General features: G+C 42.2%; 1 protein-coding gene across 3 annotated transcripts in view; it reads right to left on the bottom strand.

Moving 5' to 3' along the window:
- Positions 1 to 19,319, bottom strand: part of LEO1 (LEO1 homolog, Paf1/RNA polymerase II complex component) — a 28,645-nt gene extending 9,326 nt beyond the window's left edge. For all 3 annotated transcript variants that reach the window (XM_081108930.1, XM_081108929.1, XM_081108931.1), the window contains exons 1-10: positions 19,128 to 19,319; positions 14,552 to 15,304; positions 12,476 to 12,580; positions 10,862 to 10,956; positions 9,336 to 9,481; positions 8,495 to 8,579; positions 5,052 to 5,146; positions 4,089 to 4,223; positions 2,581 to 2,716; positions 418 to 604 (exon numbers count right to left, since the gene is read on the bottom strand). In XM_081108930.1, coding sequence (XP_080965056.1) covers positions 418 to 604; positions 2,581 to 2,716; positions 4,089 to 4,223; positions 5,052 to 5,146; positions 8,495 to 8,579; positions 9,336 to 9,481; positions 10,862 to 10,956; positions 12,476 to 12,580; positions 14,552 to 15,304; positions 19,128 to 19,185 — 1,795 coding nt within the window. In that variant the 5' untranslated portion in view covers positions 19,186 to 19,319. The remainder of the gene's footprint in view (positions 1 to 417; positions 605 to 2,580; positions 2,717 to 4,088; positions 4,224 to 5,051; positions 5,147 to 8,494; positions 8,580 to 9,335; positions 9,482 to 10,861; positions 10,957 to 12,475; positions 12,581 to 14,551; positions 15,305 to 19,127) is intronic.
- Between the last annotated feature and the right edge of the window lie 800 nt (positions 19,320 to 20,119).

Below are 20,119 nucleotides of genomic sequence, written 5' to 3'. Positions count from 1 at the left end.
GCAGATGCCTCCGGAGTCAAGTGACCCGGTTCAAGAACTCTTCACTTACCAACTATATTCTGAGGATCAAACAGGGTGCATGTAGAGTGCTTGGGTGTTTGCCTGGGATTCAGCAGGTGCAGAATAGATGTTGACCATTTAAAATTATTGGTATTTGTGAAAGAAGAAAATATGCAAAAGAAGAACTTTGAAAGGAATCACTATGAATTTCCTGAGGGAACAAAAGTCTGCAAGTGGGAGCCACAGCAGTTTCTACTCTGTCAGGCTCACCTGAAAGAATTCTGCACTGAGTATTTCATTAAACCTTGAAGTATATCAACCCTTAAAAATAAAATGTCCAGTGAGTGGATATTCAGAGCACGCCCAATGCAAAGATAAATTTCTGAACCCTGAAATGAAGTTTCTGCACAAACTCACCTCGAATGCCCCCTTTGTATCGGTTCTTAATGGCAGCCAAGCTGATGGACTCCTCGCCTTCCTCTTCCTCATCGTATCGATCAGGTTCTAGGTAACTAGCACTCAGGCCCCTCTGGTGCTGCTTCTCTCGCATTCGGCGCTGCTGAGACTCCCTACGAATAGAAGCCCTTAAACGTTCTTCTTCTTTCTGTAAAGAAGCAAATAAACCACTGAACTTAAAAAAATGAGCTAGTTTAGTGCCCACTTGAAACTACCTTTACGATAAAGAACATGAAATCTCTAGCTCAGGATAACACCTGTTCCCTATGTCTTCAGAGTACAGACCTCTCCAAGCCACACCTGGTCCCTCACACGCGCTCTCCTGTTCAGCTCTAAGGCGTGAAGGCCTCACCAGGGTGAAGAGGCAGACGGCCCCTCACAGCGTCCGTCCGATCAGAACTGGCACAGGCACAGCCTTGGGAGCCGCCACGTCCCCTGTGCTGCCAGTCAGGGCCCAGAGAGCAGCGACCAGCTGAGCCATGGCATCATGCCCAGCGATGCCTGAGGGAGGCCGTTTCTGTTCCCAAGAGACAGACACCTGACCGGCCCAGGCTCCACCAAAGCACCACAGAGCCCAGATATTCCTGTCTGGGCCCCTCAGCTCCCAACGACAGGGTGAGAACGTGCAGGCAGGGGAGGGTCCCTGAGCCCCAAAGTGGAGCCTTCATCCCCTTCATCTGCCTGGAATCCCACATGTTGGGGTTCATAAGACAGAGGCAGGTATGGGAGGTCAGGGATGGTCTGGCATTTCTCTGAATTCCTCATTTAACTGTTCTGTATTATTGCATACAACTCTAATTCTGTTGCTATACTTTCTATGTAGCAAATTGTTTCATTAAGTAGAATGTGGTTGTACTGTCAGCAGGCCCTGGCCCGTGCTCAGTGGTTAGAGCGTTGGCCTGCAGACAGAAGTGTCCTGGATTCAATTCCCTACCAAGGGCTTATACTTTGGTTGCGAGTTCAATCCCTGGCCCCAGTCAGCCATTGTTTGGCAAATGCTCAGGACATGAATCCAGGGGGCACACGTGGGAGGCAACCAGTTGATGTGTCTCTCTCACATTGATGTTTCTCTGTCTCTCTCCCCCCACTCCTTCCCTTTCACTCTCTCAAAAAATCAATGGAAAAAATATCCTCAGGTGACGATTAGCAACAAAACAAATCCAAAAAAACAAAACAAAAGCAATCACTGTCAGCAAGACGGGGATTAAGAACAAGCTAGCTGGGTTCCTCGTGCATGTCCATGGAAGCGGGGAACATAGAGGAAGGCTTGGGGGACTGATTTCTCAAAGCGATCCAGAAGGGTCTCTGCAGGTCCCTCCAGCTCCCTTGATGAGAAAAGGTGGGGAAATGGAGCAAGAAGTCAGACTTCAAAGCCAGTGCCCCTGCATTCCACTGGGTTAGGCACTGTTACTGAATCTGGTTTAGTTAACTGCCTCCATGAACAAAATACAAGGAATAAAAAGCTGAGATTCAGGGCCACACCTTCAGCAGAGCCTGACAGTGAGATACTAAGACAGACATTGAGGCAACCAGAGCCTCAGCGTGCCCTGCTGCAGAAGAATGAAATCCCATGAAGCAGGCGGGGCAATGGCTGGGACCTAGCAGTGTCAGGGGAGACTGTACCACGGCCTCCAGCTTCTCAAAGCAAGTGCTGCGCAAAGGCCCATGGTGTCAATACAAACACACACCACCCACTGTTGAATCTGTGCCTAAGTGACAGCTGTGTCAGCTTTGAAAGTCTATCAGGTGGAATGTTACAAATGGCCCTTAAAAGCCACATTTACTCTGCCCAACTCTCCTTTAGGCACTTTCTGTCCTACTTTTATTGTTTTAGACTAAATTTCTAACACTTCCACGGATTTTTGTCATGGACTCTAAACCAGGCACAGATGATTTAAACATGCTTGAAAGTGTCTGCAGAAGTTCAGATCCTTTCAGACACCGCGTCTGTTTTATGACTGCCATTCACTCATTGTTTGGCAAATGCCTAAGCCACGAATCCAGCTCCCTGCTCATGCCAGCTGGAAGGAACAGAGGTGGGTCAACAAGAGGTGATTAATAAACATTCTGGGAAATGCTATTTCCAATATGTCAAAAATCCCAGCATAAGCTCAGCAAACACACCTTAATCATCTCCGTGCGCTGGCACTCAGGATCTCGACCAGCCATCGGTAAGATTCTGATCTTCTGTGTCTTTGAACATCTATCCGCAAGGGACAGGGTCATCTTTCTGTGCGTGGCACTGTCTGTAGAGTGAGGTCTGCAGGAAATAAGCAAAAATATCTCAATAGTTACCATATACATTTGTGAGCCAGTCATACCAACATCACAAAAACACAAGGCCAGCGACCATTTCTCAGTCCCTAGAAAAAAACAGGCAGGGACACTAACCTGGATATAGCGGGTGGCAGATTTTTATCTTTCTTCATTCAACGGCTCACTGAAATATTCTCATCTCATGCGCAAAGTCAAAAATGAAAAGCTGGGATAAAAAGGCTTTACAAAGATCGGCCCCCCACCCCCACCCCACAGCAGTGCGTGCACAGGCCCAGGCAGCACTGACTACTAAGTGCCAGGCACGGTGGTTGTGTTTTACAGGTTGTGTGAATTCACTGCCGCAGCTACTCGATGAGAAATTATTACATTTTATATATTAGAAAACTGAAGCTAAGCAAGGTTGAGAAAGTTGTATAAGGTCACACAAGTGGAAACAGGACTCAAATACAAGTTTATCTAATTCCAAAGCCTATACTCTTGGCCATTACAATTCTCAAAAAGCTAAGTCATAACCAAGATTATTGTGCCTCACCCTAGCCAATCTGGCTCAGTGGATCCAGTGTCGGCCTGTGGACTGAAGGGTCCCAGGTTTGAGTCCCGAAAAGGGCACATGCCAGGGTTGTGGGCTCGATCCCCAGTTGGGGGCGTGCAGGAGGCAGCTGAACAATGATTCTCTCTCATCAATGATGTTTCTCTCTCTCCTTCTCCCTTCCTCTCTGAAATCAATAAAAATGTATTTTTTTAAAAAAAGATTATTGCGCCCTTTAAACAAAAGCATTACCCAAGGAGGATGATCTGCTTAAAATCAAGGAAACAAAAAGGAAACATTCCGTTGTAGTGTCTACAGTCTAGAGAAGGGGAAAGCCCTCAGCAGCCGGCCTCAGGGTTCTGGCTGCCCGGGGGAAACATCCCTGAAGCGGCATTGGGTGCGGCAGCCGAAGGAACAGGACGGCCCAGCCTTCACACCCACCAACGCATCGCCTTTCCTGGCTGCATGCACACTAGCACCCTCTACTCATCAGTCTCCCAGATCTTTACTAAAAAGAAGAGACACAACGACTAGTAAGTATTGTAGGCCTCTTGGCAGTTATAGTAACCACTTGAACTAAAAAGCTGGCATTCTGGTTTACATCACAGTCTCCTGTAGGTTTGGTTAGCATGACCGGGTTCCCTGTGAAACAGCGGCTGTTGGTGCACTAGACAAAACAGCCTTAGAACCCAGAGAGCTGACAACCAGATCTTGCTCTCTGAAAAACTCCCCTGTGAGATTATGTCAATTGGAAGTCGGGCATTTGAACAACATCTATATTTCACTGCTTTACTGCAACAAATAGTCCATTGATAAGAACAGTTACCTGAATGTGAGCTTGGTTTTAAAGACGGCTTGTCCCTGCAGACCAGTACCTTGTCTTATAAAAAGATGGTTGTGATCGCCTTGCAGTGGAGCTTTGTAAACATCAAACACCTCATTGCCCAGGTGCAGAGACATGCTGAAAAGAAGGAACCCTTCACATGTTAAAAGCCATACAGCTTTCATCCTACCATTTTACTTCCCTTAAAATGTGATCCAACTGCTGCTTTCTCTCCTTACACAGAACCCAGAAGAAAAGAGTAAAGCCAGAACATGAAAAACAACCTACTTCAAAGTAAAACAGGCTGTGACATTTACTCAGCCACTACTACCTTCCCAGTGAAAGATCGTTTTTCTAAACTTCCCACTTACAGCAAGCAGGTGCAATGGGGGGTGGGGGGGCTGCTGTGCCTTTTCCAAACTACTTTGCTATACCCAAAGAGGAGGATCACATTTTCAGCCACCAGTCTGTATGACTCTCAACTACCTACCTCTATTCAATGCCAGGGACTAAGCAATGGAAATCTTATATAATAAAAGGTTAATATGCAAATTGACTGAACGGCGGAACAACCGGGTCACTATGACGCACACTGACCACCAGGAGGCAGAAGCTCAATGCAGGAGCTGTCCCCTGGTGGTCAGTGTACTCCCACAGGGAGAGCGCCACTCAGCCAGAAGCTAGACTCATGGCTGGTGAGTGCAGTGGTGGTGGCGGGAGCCTCTCCCACCTCCACAGCAACATTAAGGATGTCCAACTGCCGGCTTAGGCCCACTCTCCCAAGGGCTCCCAGACTGTGAGAGGGCACAGGCCAGGCTGAGGGACCCCAGCCCGAGTGTACAAATTTCGTGCACTGGGCCTCTAGTTCTTTAATAAGATGTGGCCCACAAATAGGTCTTATTCAAAACTTGGTTTCTCCTGGCCACACTCTGGGTATTTCAACACTCTTCGGGCATTTGCGCTCACCTTCCATCTGTCCACTTGACTATCCGAGCGTTGCTTTCTTTAATTTCATTTCCTTCTTCATCCCGTCGTATCCTCCATCGTATAGTATTTTCTACCTGTTTTAAAATACAAGTGCCTTAGAACACTGTAGTTTATGCTTTTTTCCTCAAGAAACACATTAACTGTAGAATAAGCATGCATAGCTAGTGATATAAAACATTAAAGCCCTCTTTTTTTAATAACCTACAGATGTTGAATAAATTAACAACAACAAAAATATGCTTAAGTGGATTTCTGAGTTCCTAGTGCTGGAGTCACAGTGAGAACCAAGTGCCTGAGCGTCTGAGCAGACGCTAAAGCTGTGGTAGCCCTGGGAGGTGTGAAGACACAGTAAGAGCTATCAGGACAGGAGATAAGGCTTGAAGCCATGTGAGGCAGCAATTTAGAATTGGAAATCCCTACATAAAGCAGGATCTCTTACAGGCTAAAACCCCGTACATGTGGGACCAAAGCACTACACCTACTGGCCTAGGGAGGTAAGGAGGCTCCCTGCTTACGGGTAAGAAAAAGGAAGCACCCTATGAAAATTAAAACCCCAGCATTGAGCAGATTTAGAGTCTAACTATCTTAACTACATAGACGGAAAATACCAGGCAGTTCTGAAAAACATTCAAGAGTTTCCTAAAATGAAAACCACTGTGAGTGCAATTAAAAACTCAGCGGGACTCCTGGGAAAATGCAATCCACTATGCATGTCACTGCTGCACCCTGGGAACCCCCTACAGTGACGGTGAAGACTTAGAAAAGGGTACACTCCAGGATAAAGAGAATGTGAGATAGGGCAGCAAGGAGAAGCCAAGACTAAAAACTGACAGCTTTACACCCATGCGTGCTTCCCTAGGCCTATTCCCCTCCATCAACCCTAAAGCAGCCGCTCCCGTTTCCACTTAGAATTCCTTGGTCTCCATTCTGTTAGGTGTGACTATCTTTGCAACTGGCTTCTAGCCGTTCCCTTCTAGATTTTCCCCTTTCCTTCTTTATTCCTCCTTAAATAAATAAGCAACCATGAGGCCGGCTGATTAAAGAACTCAAATAATATGCATAAATTATATGTGTTGCCATTCTGAAATTTGTTTCAAAATAGTCAGGGTACGATGGGGTGGGAATATAGATGTAACAAGATTGTCCAACTTGACAAGCATTGAAGTGAGTGATGGGTACATGAGAGTTTTAATACGGTCTTCACTAGATCTGTGTACATTTAAAATTTTCTTAATAAAGGAAACAAATAATCTGTCACTATTTCTTCCCTCTCATACAAAATCAGTTAGCCACCTATAAATATGCAAACACATCATTAACTGAGAAGCTATTCTGAGAAATGCTTTTATTATATAAGGTGATTCAAATAATAACAATAACTGCCTCTAAGAACGGTCAGCCTAGTCTCAAGAATATCACTCAGGAAACAAAGGGTCCAGGGTTATTTTCCACCAAGCGCCGAAGTTTCAAAAGACAGTAGTCTGTTACACACCAACATTTTGTACTCTAAGCACCAAGGTTTTAGAGAAAATATTTCTTTCTAAGCTTTGGTGCTTATACTAGGGTCTGGTATACATGACCTGAAAATATAATAGATATATTGATGTATTCGCTGATGCATCTGATATAAAGACAAAAATGCAAAAATCAATAAAAAGCAAACAAGTAAGGAACTACCACATTAATTTATATAAATGATAAGAAAAATGAAAAGCAGAAGAATAATGCCAGAGGCACTAAAACAGGCATGAAAAACAGATATACATGTTCCAAGGAAAAGTATTAACAGACTAGAGGCCTGGTGCTCGAATTTGTGCATGGGTGGGGTCCGCTTTGATCCAATCAGGCTGCGCAGGCCAGGGGGAGGGGACATGGGCGGTTGGCCGGCCAGCCACACCCCCTGGTCGAACTCCCGGTTGAGAGGACAATTTGCATATTAGCCTTTTATTATATAGGATGGGAGTTGGGAAGAGGCAAGGAAAAGGACAGCAAAGAACAAAAAAACACTCTAAGCACTACAGTTAAGCACTATAACTATTAATTATGTGACCTAGAACAAGTTATTGGTCCCTGTTTACCTCCATTTTCTTATTTGATTTGCATTCACCATTAAGAGGGAGGAGTGGTGAAATTTCACTGAAAAGCTTTGGAAGCCCATGCATGTTGGATAGAAACTATTTTACATCAAAGTTCCTTAGATACTTGTGAATCTATCAGACTTGAAGAGATGGAACTGTTCTAAAAATTCAGCTCCTTATTCTAAGGGATTTCTTTACATTCTAACACCATGCACAATACCCACTGAAAAAGAGTATTTACAGGAAACCCTTCAGATTTAAGAATTTAAAATGCATAGCTCCCGTTTTAGTATGAGTGCAACTGCTTCTTGTTCTTTGGTACAACTCAGCTCTGCAGCATCTGCTTTATCTACATCCCCCTGATTAAAGGAAGATTACAGGCCATCCTTGGATAGAGGTAACAAGACAGTACAAAGTATCAAAGAGAAGCATTACCAGGAACTTAGTACAATAAAAATCTCTCCTAAGAGCAATCAGAAGAATACAAAGAAAGTCATAAGGGGAAGTGTTAGGTATGAGTAACAAATTCTCCTATTGTATATGACTTGTTTATCCATAGATCAAAGAGCCTGAAGAATTTCCTCTTTATTTTTAAATTAATTTCAGAGAGAGGAAGGGAGAGGGAGAGAAAGAAACATCAATGATGAGAATCATCAATTGGCTGCCTTCTGTCCGCCCCCTACTAGAGATCAAGCTCGCAACCAGGACATGTGCCCTGACCGGGAATCAAACTGTAACCTCCTGGTTCAGGAGTTGATGCTCAACCATTGAGCCACACCAGCAGGGCTGAAGAATAATTTCCTCTTGCAGGAAGTTGCTGCAACTTAACCCACAGTACACATGGAAAGAGTTGTTTTAAAACACCAAACTATAGTACTATGTATTATGAAGGAAGTAGCTAATAATTATTTCAAAGCATCAAAAAAGTGTAACAGCGAGAAAAGTGACACATTTATAGAGCAAAAGCTATATATTTTCTTCCTAAAAAATAATTTGAGCCCTAGCTGGTCTGGCTCAGTGGATAGAACATCTGCCTACGGACTGAAGGGTCCTGGGTTCAATTCCAGTCAAGGGCACATGCCTCGATCCCCAGTAGGGGGTGTGCAGGAGGCAGCCAATCAATGATTCTCTCTCATCATTGATGTTTCTATCTCTTTCTCTCTCTCCCTTCCTCTCTGAAATCAATAAAAATATTTTTTTTTAAATCTGAAAAGGAATACAACTCATTTATTGATAAAACAGGAAATATAAAAATCATTTTCAAAAGCTCAAGTCTCAAGTTAGTGTCTCCAGGTTTTACTTTAATTAAAGAAAAAAAAGAAAGGAGTAAACATAGAACGGTACCTTTAGTTTTAACCTGGTTCGACCTTCTTCATCCAGCATTTCCTCATCTTCAAATTCATCTTCATAATACTGAGGATCAAAAGGCCTAAAAATTGTTTTTAAATAAAATATTAATCATACTTTGTAAAGAATATTATCACTGTTTTATAATAACATACCTAACATACCACTATACTAAAAAAAATCCTAACATAATTAAAATTCATAATGATCAAATATCTTCATGTTCAACTTCTAGGAAGTATTCAAATTATTTCACTTTCTTGAAATTTGGTGTGGATACACATTGCTGGAAATAAAGTGCAAGCAAGGCTAAATATTCAAAATATTCTTCATTCTTATATAAGTCTTCAAGGAATAGGCTGTACCTGCTCTAGTTTTCCATATCATTTTGCTTGGGGAGAAAAGCTTAAATTGCATAAGAACTTGCATGTCATTAATAAATAATACCCATGAACACTAATTAACTGTCAAAAACCATTAGGTTTTCTACATCTGCAATGGCTGCTACAGTGGACATTTGCCATTTCTCTAGCAAATTTCACTACTTTCAATTTCAGCGTTTATAGAGCAATACCAGCCAAAAACACCCAAAGCTTATGTTGTCTATTAATTACTAAGTATTAAACTGCTCAAAACAATTATGAGCATTAAAAGTCTCCTTTATTGATATTATAGTCTATACTTTTTTCTGTCAAAGAATATGCTTGATTTATTTCTTCAGAGATCTATAACCAATTTTTCGTTTTCTGATTAGTCAACTCATGTAAAATAAGAAAAACATCAACATTCCACATATTTTTATCCAACATCTAGAAATACTTTTAACTGATTCCCTTACCTGGGCTCTACACTGAGAAAGTTGGGCAACTTAACAAAATACAAGTCGTTTCCTAAATCAGTGTTTACTTTGGGTATTTCTACTTCTATTCTGGTCTCAGGAATTGGTTCCTCCTCCTGTTGATCCTGAGGCAATCCATTTTCATCCTAGCAAAAAAAAAGCATAGAATTTTAGAGTTTTATGGGATCCTAGGAAGGGTCTAGCTCAATTTCCACATTTTAATTATTTAGTAGGCAAGAAGCCTACTGAGACATCAATGTTAGGGCTAAAGCAACCCTCAATCCCCATTCCTACCCACTCAGCCCCTCAAAAACCTCATGGGAAACAAGATCAGTTTAGAAGCATCAATATAAGAAAATATGTTTTGTAATTAATCTTCTACATACTCACCAACAGAAGTGTGAAATTAATCAACCCTTCAATATGAAGTCACTGTATTAATTAAGATCAGAGATTATCAACACAGCACACATACACTTCTTGGCATGGACAAGAAAAACATTTAAATCAATGGTTCTCAAATCGCAGGTCCTTGCAGTATAGTCTCACACAACGTGGCACCAACCTCATGCTGGGCAGTTCTTTCTTTCTTTTTTTTACCTAGTTTCCCCTATGGTAACATCTGGCAAATCTATAGCACAATATCACAACCAGGAGAATGACCCTGATAGAGTCAGATCACTTCCATACCACAAAGACCCACACTGCCCTTTTATAGACACACCCACTTCGTTCTTGCCCTCATCCCTCCTTAATCTCAAACAACCATTACTTTCTTCTCCATTTCTATAATTTTTGTCATTTCAAGAATGTTACATAAGTGGAATCACACAGTATGTAACCTTTTTTCTTTTCATTCAGCATATTTCCCTGGAACTTCATCCAACCTTTTGCAAGTATTAACAATTCAATCTTTTTTATTTCCGCGTAGTATCCCAGTGTATGGATGTGCCAGGGCAGTTACTTCTACTCCCGCTTAAAACCAAGAGTTCCCTGTCTGGCTGGCATGGTTCAGTGATTGAGCATCCACCTTTGACCCAGGAGGTCAGGGTTCAATTCCCAGTCAGAATACATGCCTGGGTTTCGGGCTCGATCCCCAGTGTGGGGCGTGCAGGAGGCAGGCAATCAATGATTCTCTCTCATCACTGATGTTTCTATCTTTTAAGAAAGTCATCTGTTCATTGTATTTTCATACCATAGTTCAGTTATCAACTTCCTCTTCTTAGTGTAAGAGAGACCCTTAGCCTCAGAAACTTTTTTTTTTTTTTTAATATATTATATTGGTTTTTTACAGAGAGGAAGGGAGAGGGATAGAGAGTTAGAAACATTGATCAGCTGCCTACTGCACACCCCCTACTGGGGATGCGTCTGCAACCAAGGTACATGCCCTTGACCAGAATCGAACCTGGGACCCTTCAGTCTGCAGGCTGATGCTCTATCCACTGAGCCAAACCGGTCAGGGAGCCTCAGAAACTTTTTACTTAGCCTTGAATAAAGGCCCCGTGCACATTGGTAATTTTACTTACAATAGGCTGTCCTGGAGTAGGTGGTTTATCTTCTCCATCACTCCCTGAAGATATATCATCTGCACCTCCAAAGAGATCCATCGTTCCACTGTTATCTTCAATAAAGGAGGGAAAATGTAGAGTATTAATATCCATAAGAAAGATTCCTCAAAGCTATCACTTCAACATATTCCCAAGGTGTCTGACCACACCAGCACTACTCTGAGCCTGGCTCTCAAAGATCTGTCCAAAGTGTCTGTGGAGAGGGAAGGGGGCAACTCCAGTGAAAGGCACTTCTTTCACCCTTCATTTATTGCATCCTGTTCTACTTTCCTTTAAACCCAGGAGCCCAGATATCCTCCTACAGTCTATATACTCAAATTTGGGGCTTAAACAGCCCATTCCAGCCTATTCCCTCCATAGTCTCTCAAATTTTAAAATTATAGGTCCATGTCTACCCTCCTCAAAAGCAGAACTACACCTAGATATAGGGAAAACAACAGTAATAATCTATATAATAAAAATCACCAAAACTACAGCCCACCCACCAACACTCTCATGTCTCCTCTTGATTCATTTTCTCCTTAGTTCTTATCACTACCCAACACACTATATATTTAATTTATTTACTCAGTCTCCCTACCCTACCCTGACCCCACCAGACTGTGAGCTCTACGAGAGAGGTCGTTATCTGTTTTGATCATTGCCATAATTCCCAATGCCCAGCACAGTACTGAAACACAGGAGATTCTCAATAAATGTGAACAAAATGAAAGAATGAATATCTAATTCTACCAACAACCCTGTAAGATGGTTAGCATCATCTCCCTTTTATAGATCAGAAAACTGAAGGGTAGTAATTAATTTAAACAAAATCATATATTTGGAAAGTAGAGCTACCAAGACTCTAACTTGGATCTTCTAATTTCAAAATCTATGCATATAACCAGAAGTTAGTTATAGATCCAAAGAGCATGCTGTTCTTGTTCTGTCCAGCTCTCCTTTTCTCTCTAGTTGACGCTCTAAATGTTTGCTTTAGTTATGTTCCTTATAATCATTTATATAAGCTATTTAACATGAATGCATAATTACCATTCAGCAGAATAACAGTTGTGTGCAATCAAAATTGTTTGCTATAGCTTTTATACTAACATCTTCATTGCATAATAATTTGCCGTTTGAAACACAGTCACCCATAGAGATGAATGGGTAGATCTTTTATCCTTACAACAAATCTACCTTCTCTAATACTGGATTTTCATGAACTCTTCAGCTTATCCATAGCTCAAAGCACCAGGTTCTTCATTTGATATTAACCTGCTAAGAACTTAAGAAGAAGCTGTCCTGGAACTGTCATTCAAACGGAAGAATGAACACTGCTGCCTCCACCTGAACCAGAGCCTCAGCCCCTAACAGCAGATTCACTCTAATTAGAAATGAAGAAACAGGTTCTTCAAGTGATGCAGCAAAAACAGTTTCTCATATCTGTACAATTCCCCTGTGTACACTCAGTGTATCTACATTCTTTCTGTGGGTCTTGCAATCTGGGGTAAATGCCCAGGGTTGGGCGTGTACTATAGTTAAATGCAAAAAGAGGAATGGAAATCAACACATTAAAAAAAGTAATTGAAGTACCTTTTGGTACCTCTGTGTCACTATCCGCTTCCGAATCAGATGCAATTGCATTCTTGCGTTTCATTCGCAAAACTTCATCTTCACTATCACTGCCTCGTGCAGATTCTGTAAGAGTAAAATCAGAGGTTCTGCATAATCAGTCATATTTCATAGATTTGAATTTTGTGTTTTAAGAGCAACATTGAGGATAAACATTGTAAGGGTGCACCCATACAACAGAAAGCTACTCAGTATTGACTAAGAAGGTACTATTGACACATGAAACAATTTGATGAATCTCAAATGCATTATGCTAATTGCAAGAAGCCTAACTGAAAGAAATAAGTCTACATACCATATGATTCCATTTAAATGATAGCATTCTCAAAAAGACAAAACTTTAGTGACAAAACAGACCAGTAGCTGTCAGGGGTCAAAGGTGAGGGAAGAATGTGTTTACAAAAGGGATAATATGAAGGAGTCTTTTAGGGTGACAAAACTGTTCTGTATCTTGACTCTGGTGGTGGTCGTTACACAAATCTATACATGCATTAACATTGAAAGAACTGTACATACATACACAAAAATCAACTTACTGTAGTTAATTAAAAAATAAAGGTAATAAACATTGGTTTCTGTAAGTAGAAAAACTTGGTAGAATGAGAAAAGCAGTACTGAAACTTATGATTAAATTTATCTGTAACTCATTAGAGGAAAAAAAGTAAAAATATTGCAATGGAAGAGACGAACACATCACTTATCTGGATGGTATAATTGTTTACCTAATTGTAAACTTTAAGAAAATCAACTGAACCACTGTAGAAGCTAGTTAATTAAGCAGAATGACCAGCCAGCTACAAGATTCCCTACTATAGCTCTAGTCTTAGGTTAGTCTACTATTATTTGAGAAGTAGAACATAAGCCTCAATGATTCTGATAATAATAAAAATAACTCTACCTAGAACTAGTTACTACGTCTTATATAGGCCTATATCCATCTTTAGAAATCTTCTGACCTCTTTTTCTAAATAACACCAAAATGTGTTCTTGAAAACTATCCTGTGAGGTATGTATTACGGGAGAAAAAAAACGCCTCCACCGATATTTTAAGCTAAGGAAATAGGACTGATACGTAGTTATAATCAATCACCTACAAAAATAAAACAATCCAGGTATGACTTCTGGAAGACTTTTAACCTAATCAAGGTGAATTTTAGTAATACAAAAAATAAATAAATAAGATCGCTATATTTAAAAAAGTATTCTATTATGAAGAATGTGTCAACTTGAGCAGAATAGTGTAAACAACTATTATGAAAGGGGGTCCAGAGCCAAAGGCCATCTGTATGTTTCCAGTATTCTTTAGGTAATGAGTGTTTGACATAAGCACATCTCCCTGTGGTCAGAATGCATGCTTCAAGCTATCATAGTTCAAGGAGATCATCCAGCTGTTTTTCCATTTTCTGGATGTTATATTCCCCAGACAGCCTGCTGATTATTATAGACTGGCATCCAATGTAGATTTTCCCCAAGAGAAGAATACAATGATAAGATAAATCATTGATCCTATGAAGCAATTTTGCAATTTAATTTTCTTGTGAATTTAATGAGTTTGAGTAAACTTGGAACCTGATTATCTCTGGATGATCAAATTTTGGATTTAAAAATCTGAGCCAGAACATGTTGTTCACACCTCAGCACAGCTACGCCATGGGGACGTTTCAATGATATTGTTTTTTTCCCAACAAGCAAATCTATTCTCCCCTGAGGCAGGCTCTTCAGTTACCCGCAGAAACGGAACCACCTCTATTCATTTTATAACTACTCTCACACCACACATCCTTCTCTAAGACTGTCCTCTTTAAATTTTTTTCTTCCTGATATAGCATCAATTAACAAATGGGAGGGGGATAGAAATAATGCAAAGATTAGGAAAATTTTTAAAGAGCAAAATGTATAAAATTAGAAAAGGCTGAAAGGAAGGGACAGGAGAGAAAAAAATAGGGTACTAAAGATGACACTGCGAAAAGAATAAATGGGATGTACCTGTATCGAGATGCTTCTACTAACCCATTTTGACTCTCATAAATGAATTACCTGATTTATGGTCCTGTTCTTCGTCATCATCTGAATGCCTGCGTTCTTCGTCTGAGGCCTGTGGCCTTTCATCATCAGAATTTTGCATTTTCTCTTCATCAGACATCTGTGGCCGTTCATCATCATCGGAATTCTGTTTCTCATCATCATTATCAGAAGCTGCTGGCTGTTCATCATCAGAATTAACCTTCTCCTCCTCAGACAGTTGTCTCTCATCATCTGAAAGCTGAGGCCTGTCCTCATCATCCGTATTCTGCATTTTCTCATCATCGTCAGAATTCTGCAACTTATCTTCATCAGATCCTTGTGCCCTCTCCTCATCATCAGAATTTTGTATCTTTTCATCATCCGACTGGTCGCTTTTATCTTCTCTGTCCCATTTTTCATCATCTGAATGTGCTTTTTCAGAACCTTCTGCTTCTGAGTGATGGGTCCCTCCATCTGATCCATGACCTTCATCTTCATCATCATTATGGGCTTCCGATCCACTATGCTGATCGACATCTGAAGGGTCGTTGTCTTCACGGTCAGAATGCTCAGAAGGTTCTGATCTATTGTCTGACCTTTCAGAGTGATTATCACTCCCACTCTGATGAGAAGCTCCCTCGTCTTCACTGTCATCTCCAAACAGTTCTTTATTACTTGGTTTTCCTGAATCACCTCTTTCATCCTGATCACTTTCGCTTCCAGATGCATTACTGCCAGATGCTGCATTCTCTTGATCAGAATCCGAGTCTGATCCAGAATCAGAATCTATGGAATCATATAAACACTGGGTGATGTCAGCAAAAAGAAAGGCAGAGTAAGGAACATCAAAAGCCCATCACGACATAAAAGCAATGAAAACACTTGTTAAAAACTGTTAGTATCAATTTTCTTGGTACTCTGGAAACTAACCAAAAGTTGCAGCAACCAGGAGAATCCTTAACAAAAAAACCCAGCTGGCCCTAGCTGAGTTTGCTCAGTGATAGAGCACTGGCCCGTAGACTGAAGGATCCTGGGTTTGATTCCAGCCCAGGGCACGTATCTCAGTTGAAGGCTTGATCCCTGGCTCTAGTCAGGGCACATGTGGGAGGCAACCAATCGATATTTCTCTCTCTGTGTCTCTCCCTCTCCCTTCCACTCTCTCTAAAAATCAATGGAAAAAATATCTTTGGGTGAGGTTAACAAGAGAAAAACCAGCTGAATTTTTAGAGAGAAAACAGAACATCATGGTGTTTTACACCTGCTACTCCCCGCCCCCCAAACCCCCCACCACTCTCTGCCAGCTACTCCCCAGCTCACTTTGGGTAACAGTCTGAATTTCTGGCACACACACCACTACTGGAAGGAGCAGAAGTGACCTCATTCAAAGAGAATCATGGTAGCTAGTTTTGATGCCTAGCAAATCACTGAAGGACTGGCTCAAAGGGCTTGACTTTATCTCACCTAACATGGAACTTTCTCACTGTTGAGGCAGCTACTTGGGAGTGCTTGTTAAAAACAAACCAAAAAGCTTTGGAGGAAAGGCTGGGGAATGACATAATATGGGGAGTAAGAGCTTTTAAAAGTTCCCACATATTCCCAGCGATCAGGAAGAACATATGCTTAGGGCTGTGCACATGCTCAGGAAAGAACTGAGGAAGCCCTAAGCTCTCACTGCTGGCTGACCTCAGGCTCCACACAAGCGGAAAGAAAAGGCAAGGACAGGCTGTAAACTGCCTGTTTGAATGTAGACAGCATGCCCCAACATATACGCAGAGCTGATCTGTAAAGACTGGGAGGTTTCTTTTTTAGGGGGCGGGGAGAGGGGGGTATTCTAGGCATTTAAGGAAATCTCTGTCCAATCACTAGCTGACCACTAAGCTAACGGGACAGAGATTTCATTAGCTACACACAACGAAGACTGCAGACAACCCAATTTAAAAATGAACAAAAAACTTGAATAGACTTTGCAAAATTAGTTAGTTCAAAAGACTAAACAGCCGAAAACGGTTTGGCTCAGTGGATAGAGCGTCGGCCTGCGGACTGAGAGGTCCCAGGTTCGATTCCGGTCAAGGGTATGTACCTGGGTTGCGGGCATATCCCCAGTAGATGTGCAGGAGGCAGCTGATCGATGATTCTCTCTCATCGATGTTTCTAACTCTCTATCTCTCTCCCTTCCTCTCAGTAAAAAATCAATAAAATATATTAAAAAAAAACAAAAGACTAAACAATAATTACTGTGACATATAGCAACAACAAATCCTAGGGAGGTGGAGGAATGTGTTTTCATGAGTTGTCACATCATATAATATTCAAAGAGCCTAATTATCAACAAAAAAATTATAAAGTATGCAAAGAGACAAAAAAGTATGTGGCCAATGCATACAAAAAAAAAAAAAAAAAAAAGGCTACGAACTGTCTCTGAAGAAGCCCAGACAATGAAAATGATATCTTGCCAAATAAAAATTATCAATAAAACCCAGCCGGTAAGGCTCAGTGGTTGAGTGTCAAACTATGAACTAGGAGGGTACGGTTCGATTCCCAGTCAGGGTACATGCCCAGGTTGTGGGCTCAGTCCCCAGTGGGGGGCTGTGAGAGGCAGCTGATCAATGATTCTCTCTCATCACTGATGTTTCTATTTCTCTGCTTTCTTTCTGAAATCATTAAAAATATATTAAAAACCAAAAAAAAAATCAATAAAAAGACAGATATTATTTTAAAAACAATACAGAGCCCTAACCGGTTTGGCTCAGTGGATAGAGCGTCAGCCTGCGGACTGAAAGGTCCCGGGTTCGATTCCCGTCAAGGGCATGTATCTTGGTTGTAGGCACATCCCCAGTAGGGTGTGTGCAGGAGGCAACTGATCGATGTTTCTCTTTCATCGATGTTTCTAACTTTCTATTCCTCTCCCTTCCTCTCTGTAAAAAGTCAATAAAATATATTTTAAAAAATAAAAAACAATACAGAAATTCTGGAGTTGAAATGTACAATAACTGAAATGCAAATTTCATAAAGGGCTACATAGCAATGTGAGCAGGAAGAAGGAAAAATCAGCAAATTTGAAGACAAGTTCATTAAGATTATCCCATGTAAGGAACAGAAAAAGAAAGAAAACTGAAGGAAAATAAATCTAAAAGACTTGTGGGATACCATCAAATGTACCAACATATACACAATGGGAGTCCCAGAAAAAGAGAAAGATCAGAAGGAATATTTGAAGAAATAATGACCAAAAGCTCCCCAAATTTGGTAGAAAAAAAACCCAAGAAAACCATCAACCTACATATCCAAAAAGCTCAATGAATGCCAAACAGCATTAAGTTAAAGAGAACACCTAGACACATCATTTTCAAACTGTGACGACAAAGACAAAGACGGCATCCCAAAAGCTGAAAAAGTGAAGCAATTTGTCCCACTCAAGGGGTTCTCAATAAGAATAACAGCTTTTTCTCATCAGAAAGCATGGAAACCAGGAAGCTGATTCAAAGTGCTGAAAGAAAAAGACTGTCAACCAAGAATAATATATCCAGCAAAACTGTGCTTCAAAAAAACGGAGGACATATGAGCAACAAAAGAACTTCCTCAAAATAAAAAACTACTGTGCAAGGAAGGACATTATCCAGAAAGTGAAAAAACTGCCCTAGCAAAGGGAGTGGCATATATAGGGCTCTCTATATAGGTAATATATAGGACTATATTTCCAGACTCATCGTCCTGACGAGAACCTCCTGGAAGATTTCTAAAAATGTGAATAAATTGATGGAGTTCGAGGGGGAAACACACACACAACCACAATAATGCACTCTGCTTAGGAAAAATGTAGATAACGTTACTTTGAGCTTGGAGGGTTGCAAGAATTCTGAACTTGGTCTTGAGCCCCTTCTCATTTCAAATACAGTAACTCCTATTCGTATTGCAAACTCAAATATCCAGCAGAAATACTGCCATGCGTCATAAACATTCATTCATTCATTCATTCATTCATCTTATCAACAAATCCTCCATCTCTCCTCTCCAAACACACACCCCACATGCCCCACCATCTAATACCAGAGTCCTGGTTTCTGCACCGGCTCTCCGAGGACACGCACTACCCCGTGTCCCTCCCAGCTCCTAGCCCAGACATCTCAAGCTCCCCCGCACGCCACGGTCTGTCTGAGTTTGTTCAAGAGGGCGCCATCGGCGCCCCCGTCCATTCGCCCACCCATCCCTCCTGCTCCTGAACACCTAATCTCCACGCGTTCACAAACAGCCCTTCCCCTGGGCGAACCTGCGCCAGACAGGTCCGAGCAGGACCCTAAGGCTCCGTGCCTCCACCCCTGCCCCGCGCCCCTCTCGCTCCACGCACTCCCGGGATCTCGAGGCGCACACTCTACGTGTGCCACCCGCCCCCCCCCCCCCCGCCCCACTCCCGCCCGCTGGGGGAAGGCTGACACCGCGGAGGGAGGCTGGCACCGCCCGGAGCGCAGGGGGCGCTGGGGCAGGAGCGGAGGAAGTGCGACCACTGGCACGTAGCGTCGTGGCGCTCGCAGACCCGGAACAGCACTGCCCGCGGGATCGGGCCGCAGAGGGCCCGCCACGCGCCCCTCCCGCGAAGCCCAGTCGACCCCACCTTTACGCTCCGCATCGCTGTCGGCGTCGCTCCCGAAAAGGTCCTCCATATCCGCCATGGCCGCGGCACATCTGCCGTTGCCTCGGCTGCGGACTGCGCCGCGGTTTCTTTACGGCACGGAACCAGCGGAACGCGACAGTGTCGCAAAGACTCGCTACCAGGCTCCTTCCCTTCTGTGACCTAGTTTTCCCCGAACACCAGGAACCGAAGCGGGTGGACTCTTACACGTTCACATGGAGGACAAAGCCCGCCCATTCTTCACTAGCGGCTCTTATTGGCGAGGACTGGGTGTCGGTGGGATGGGCGGTGCTGGGCAGACGGGCCTCTGACTGGGGTAAACCTGCCGGGACTCAGGCTTTACGTTCCTTTGTTTCATATTGACAAGTGGTTCTCAAATTGTTGAGAACTCCAAAGCGCTTTTTTTTATGTGTGGGTTCTGCCTTTTGCTATTTACCGTATTAGTAATCAAAGCATAAATTTTAAAAATTCAGGTTAATATAAGTAACATTTTTAAAGTTTACATGACTAAATTTTTCTAAGAAAAAAAATAGAAGAGTGAAATTGTTTCACAGTTTTTAAAATATCTGTACTGTTTGGTTTAAGTCAGCTGAATTCTCATACCTGCTTTTATATCCAGTCTGTTAAAAGAAGAAGGCTGAATTCTCACACCTGCTTTTACATTCTACCTGTTTTGCCGCATAGGAAGAAAACCTGGCTTCATGCAGGTATGTATGTAATTGGGAAAGGGAGGACCTTTCAGAGGCCGCTGCTACCAAAGAGCCTTCCTGGACCACTTGCAGCTTTAGAGCAGTGTTATCTCAAAAATTAAATATTTCCATCTGCCTGGCCGGTGTAGCTCAATTGGTTGAGCATCCTCCTTCACACCTAAAGGTCACCGGTTCAATTCCCAGTCAAGGCATATACCCAGGTTGTGAGTGTGATCCGGGTTGGGGTGTGTACAGGAGGCAACTGATAGACGTTTCTCTCTTACA

The sequence above is a fragment of the Myotis nattereri genome, assembly GCF_964212035.1.
Source record: "Myotis nattereri genome assembly, chromosome: 1".
Classification (NCBI taxonomy): domain Eukaryota; kingdom Metazoa; phylum Chordata; class Mammalia; order Chiroptera; family Vespertilionidae; genus Myotis; species Myotis nattereri.
Note: the sequence above shows the minus strand (reverse complement) of the source record. Positions and strands in the feature narration are given on the sequence as shown.